The sequence below is a fragment of the Neophocaena asiaeorientalis genome, unplaced genomic scaffold (assembly GCF_003031525.2).
Source record: "Neophocaena asiaeorientalis asiaeorientalis breed wild unplaced genomic scaffold, Neophocaena_asiaeorientalis_V1.1 scaffold258, whole genome shotgun sequence".
NCBI classification, from domain to species: domain Eukaryota; kingdom Metazoa; phylum Chordata; class Mammalia; order Artiodactyla; family Phocoenidae; genus Neophocaena; species Neophocaena asiaeorientalis.
In genome coordinates, this window is record NW_020172591.1 from 155966 (window position 1) to 159491 (window position 3526).

At 41.8% G+C, this 3526-nt stretch overlaps 1 protein-coding gene across 1 annotated transcript in view; it reads left to right on the forward strand.

Moving 5' to 3' along the window:
* Window positions 1–1531, forward strand: part of LOC112395234 (protein FAM117B-like) — a 2048-nt gene extending 517 nt beyond the window's left edge. The window contains exon 2 of the mRNA XM_024738328.1: window positions 1407–1531. Within this exon, the coding sequence (XP_024594096.1) occupies window positions 1407–1531 (125 nt within the window). The remainder of the gene's footprint in view (window positions 1–1406) is intronic.
* Window positions 1532–3526: the final 1995 nt, after the last annotated feature.

Here is a 3526-nt window from a genome sequence, read left to right on the forward strand (position 1 = left end):
GGCCATCCCCCAGCCCCCTGCGCCGCTCCCTCCCCGGCCGTCTCATTCATGTCTCAGTCGGCCCTACGTTGGTGCCCGTCCCTGGAGGTGCAGCCGCTAACATTGTGCTTGGCCTGATGTGTTAATGATAAACCTGGGTTTCTGGCCGCCCGCTGGTTACTGCTTACCCTCCCTTGGGGGTGAGGCTGAGTGGTTTGTCACTTCAGTGACATGGTTAATGTCAGTATAGCACATATCTGCTGCTAAGTATTTCTCTTTCACAGAACAGTTTCAGATTTGGGGGATTTGAGTGCACTAGCATAGCAGGTTTGGTTGGGGTCCCTGAGTAGACATGGGGCTCGGAGCATGTTAGCATTTACTAAGATTTGCTAAGTGGGTAGCAAGAAGTGAGAAGTAAGTTAAGCAAGATTCCTTTGGGGGTTTTATGGGCTTTGTATGAGGCTCTGGTGTATGTCTGTTACACTGATTTTGTGTTTAGGATGAAAACCATTTTTTTTTTTAAAAACAAGATCCAAGATTTGTCTCCTTGTTATTACTTTAGGGACCTAAAAATTGTTTTTCTCTAGACTTGGGAGCTTTTTTGGGGGAAAGTCCTGAATGGAGCTCTTGGGTTCCTTGGGAGTCATTCATAAAGAGGAACTCAAAAGAGGACTTCATATTGTGCAAATGGAAAGAGAAAAAAATTTATCATCTGATTGTCTTCGTGTTAGAATCCACTGAAAAGAGAAATGGGTGGTTTTTAGCTTACGTATTAATACTGCCAACGTATACCTTTGTCTTTCACTGTCTCGGGAATTTCTGTTAGAATCTTTAGGCAGAATGACTGGATGTTTCAGGAAACGTAGTACAGTACTTCCTAACGAAATAGAACAGATGAAGTGGCTTCAAGGGTTCATTCAAAAAATGCAGGGAGTGCGATGAGTCTTTTCTACTGTTTATTTTATCAAAGATTTTAGACAATGGATATTTTCTGGGGAGAGAATTGCCCTGAAGAATGATCAATAGTGTTTTCTGACTAGAAAAAGAATGCTGTTTTAAACCTTCTGAAAATGCAAAATGCTTTTTTTAAACTTTGTTAAAAGAACCCCCTCCTCCTCAAATAATAGCTATTGCTTACTGAGCTCCTCCTTATGGTGGATGATTTACCTACAGGATCTCATTTTAACTCTCACAGGAGGTTTTGAGAGGTGAAGTAACAAGTGGTGGAGTGGATGTTAGGTACTCCAAAACCATGTCTTTTACATTATATCAAGGAGGTAGCTTGATGTGTAAGATAGAACCTGGGAAATACATAACATACCAAAGTGACATATGTGTTTAGGTTTTGAAGCAACTCTTAGAGGTATCTGGTGGACATAATTGCTTCAGTTTGCCTTCAACCTTCTGGAGCTGACATTGTGTGGCAGGTGGAAGGGAAGGAGAGCTACTTAAGTGGGCAGTTAAGATGGAGGAAGGAGGTGGTGACCCCAGTCTGATAACAGAATCTGGCTACCCTCTCAAGTATTTGACCTTTAAAGAAGCAGCAACCTGATGAAAGCTGGGTTAAGTATTAGCAGTGTGTGGAGGAAGGTGCTCTTTTCTTCTCAATGCTAGAAGGGCTTTATTTGCTGGGATCTCGGGCTCCTCCTGTGCCCACTCTTCATGTTTTCCAAAGCGTCTTTCCCTCCGATCTGTCATTCCATAGAGTATTCATGCTGTAAAGTTGGTCCTTCTCATTAGCCCTCTCACTCCCCCCACCAAAAAAACCCCAGAAAAATAAAACCTCTTTTTTCTCCAGTGCAGCACTCTCACCTAGGTGTGAAAAGGGATACTGCCTGTTACTAAGTTATATTGAAGTGAATGTCTGATCGCTTCCTTCCCAGGAATGTGTTTTTGTTTCACTCTAGTGAACTTCCATGCAGAGTGGGACAAATGTTTTCTGATTTTGTCTTCATAGCACAAGCTAGACCATTTGCTGTTTTTCTCAGACTCAATCTGGAAGAAAAGGAGAATCTTTTAAATTATGAGACTCCCTTTTAAACATTAAAAAACATTTTTTTCTTATTTTTTAATTGAAGTACAGTTGATTTACAAAGTTTCAGGTGTACAGCAGAGACTCCCTTTTTAAAATTTAAAACATTTTTTAAAATATTTATATTAAGTATTTATTTTTGGCTGCGTTGGGTCTTCATTGCTGCACTCAGGCTTTCTCTAGTTGCAGCGAGCGGGGGCTACTCTTTGTTGCCGTGCGCGGGCTTCTTATTGTGGTGGATTCTCTTGTTGTGGAGCATGGGCTCTAGGCATGCGGGCTTCCGTAGTTGTGGCTCGCGGGCTCAGTAGTTGTGGCTCACAGGCTCTAGAGCGCAGGCTCAGTAGTTGTGGTGCATGGGCTGAGTTGCTCTGTGGCATGTGGGACCTTCCCGGACCAGGGCTTGAACCTGTGTCCCCTGTATTGGCAGAAGGATTCTTAATCACTGCGCCACCAGGGAAGCTCTGAGACTCCCTTTTTGATTGAAGGAGATTACTGCCAGTTTGCAGCCTCAATGAAATGTAGACATGCTTATTGGTAGAGAGCAAGGGCCTACCTTATGAAGTAAACCTCATGTAACTCAGATTCCAGGGTCCATCTGGATCAGGTTGTCAGCTTCTAGGTGTCTATAGGATGAATTGGATGCCCTAATCTTTGTTAGGAATCCAGTCTGAAAGTCCCCTATTTGAAGATCTCAGGATCTTTGGGGGGGTGTCCCTATTCAGTCAGCTCCCTACCCAGTTGCTTTATTTCCCCAGGGTTACAGCTAATCATTAGCTAATAGAGAACTTCCTTCACTTGATTTATTACTTTTTGGAAGTAGTTTCAAGCCCAGTGAAAATAAGTGGTGTTTAGAAATGTTAGTAAATAGAATAAAAGGTGGAGGAGGGCAATACATTTTATCTTCTATGTCCTGGGTGCTTTACGTATGTTATATATTAAAATAGGATTATCGTCCCATTTTGTAAAAGAGCACAGGGAGCCTGCCTAAGATTACATAGGTGGTAAACGACAGAGGGAGACGCAAGAGGGAAGAGATATGGGAACATTTGTATATGTATAACTGATTCACTTTGTTATAAAGCAGAAACTAACACACCATTGTAAAGCAATTATACTCCAATAAAGATGTTAAAAAAAAAAAACCCAGAGTATTCAATATAAGTTAATCCAAGCACCCATTCCTGACACGTATCTTAAACTTCCCACCTTCAGTGCCTGCCATCTACACGGAAAGTGGTTTGTCGTAAGGAACTGAGATATGCTTAGAAAAGGTAACTAGGCAACGGTGTTAACTGTAGATAAAATGGTGAAGAAGACAAAGTTTTTATGCCTTCCCTTCTTTTACCTGACTTTGTCTTACTCTATACAGTGTCAAATAGATATATTACAAATAGGTGGCATAAAGAGGATAGGAGTATAGGCTTTGGGTAGACATTCTGGGTTTTAATACCGTGTTCCACCACTTAGAAGCCATGTGATGTGGGGAAGCGATTAACTTTCTAAGCCTTAACTTTC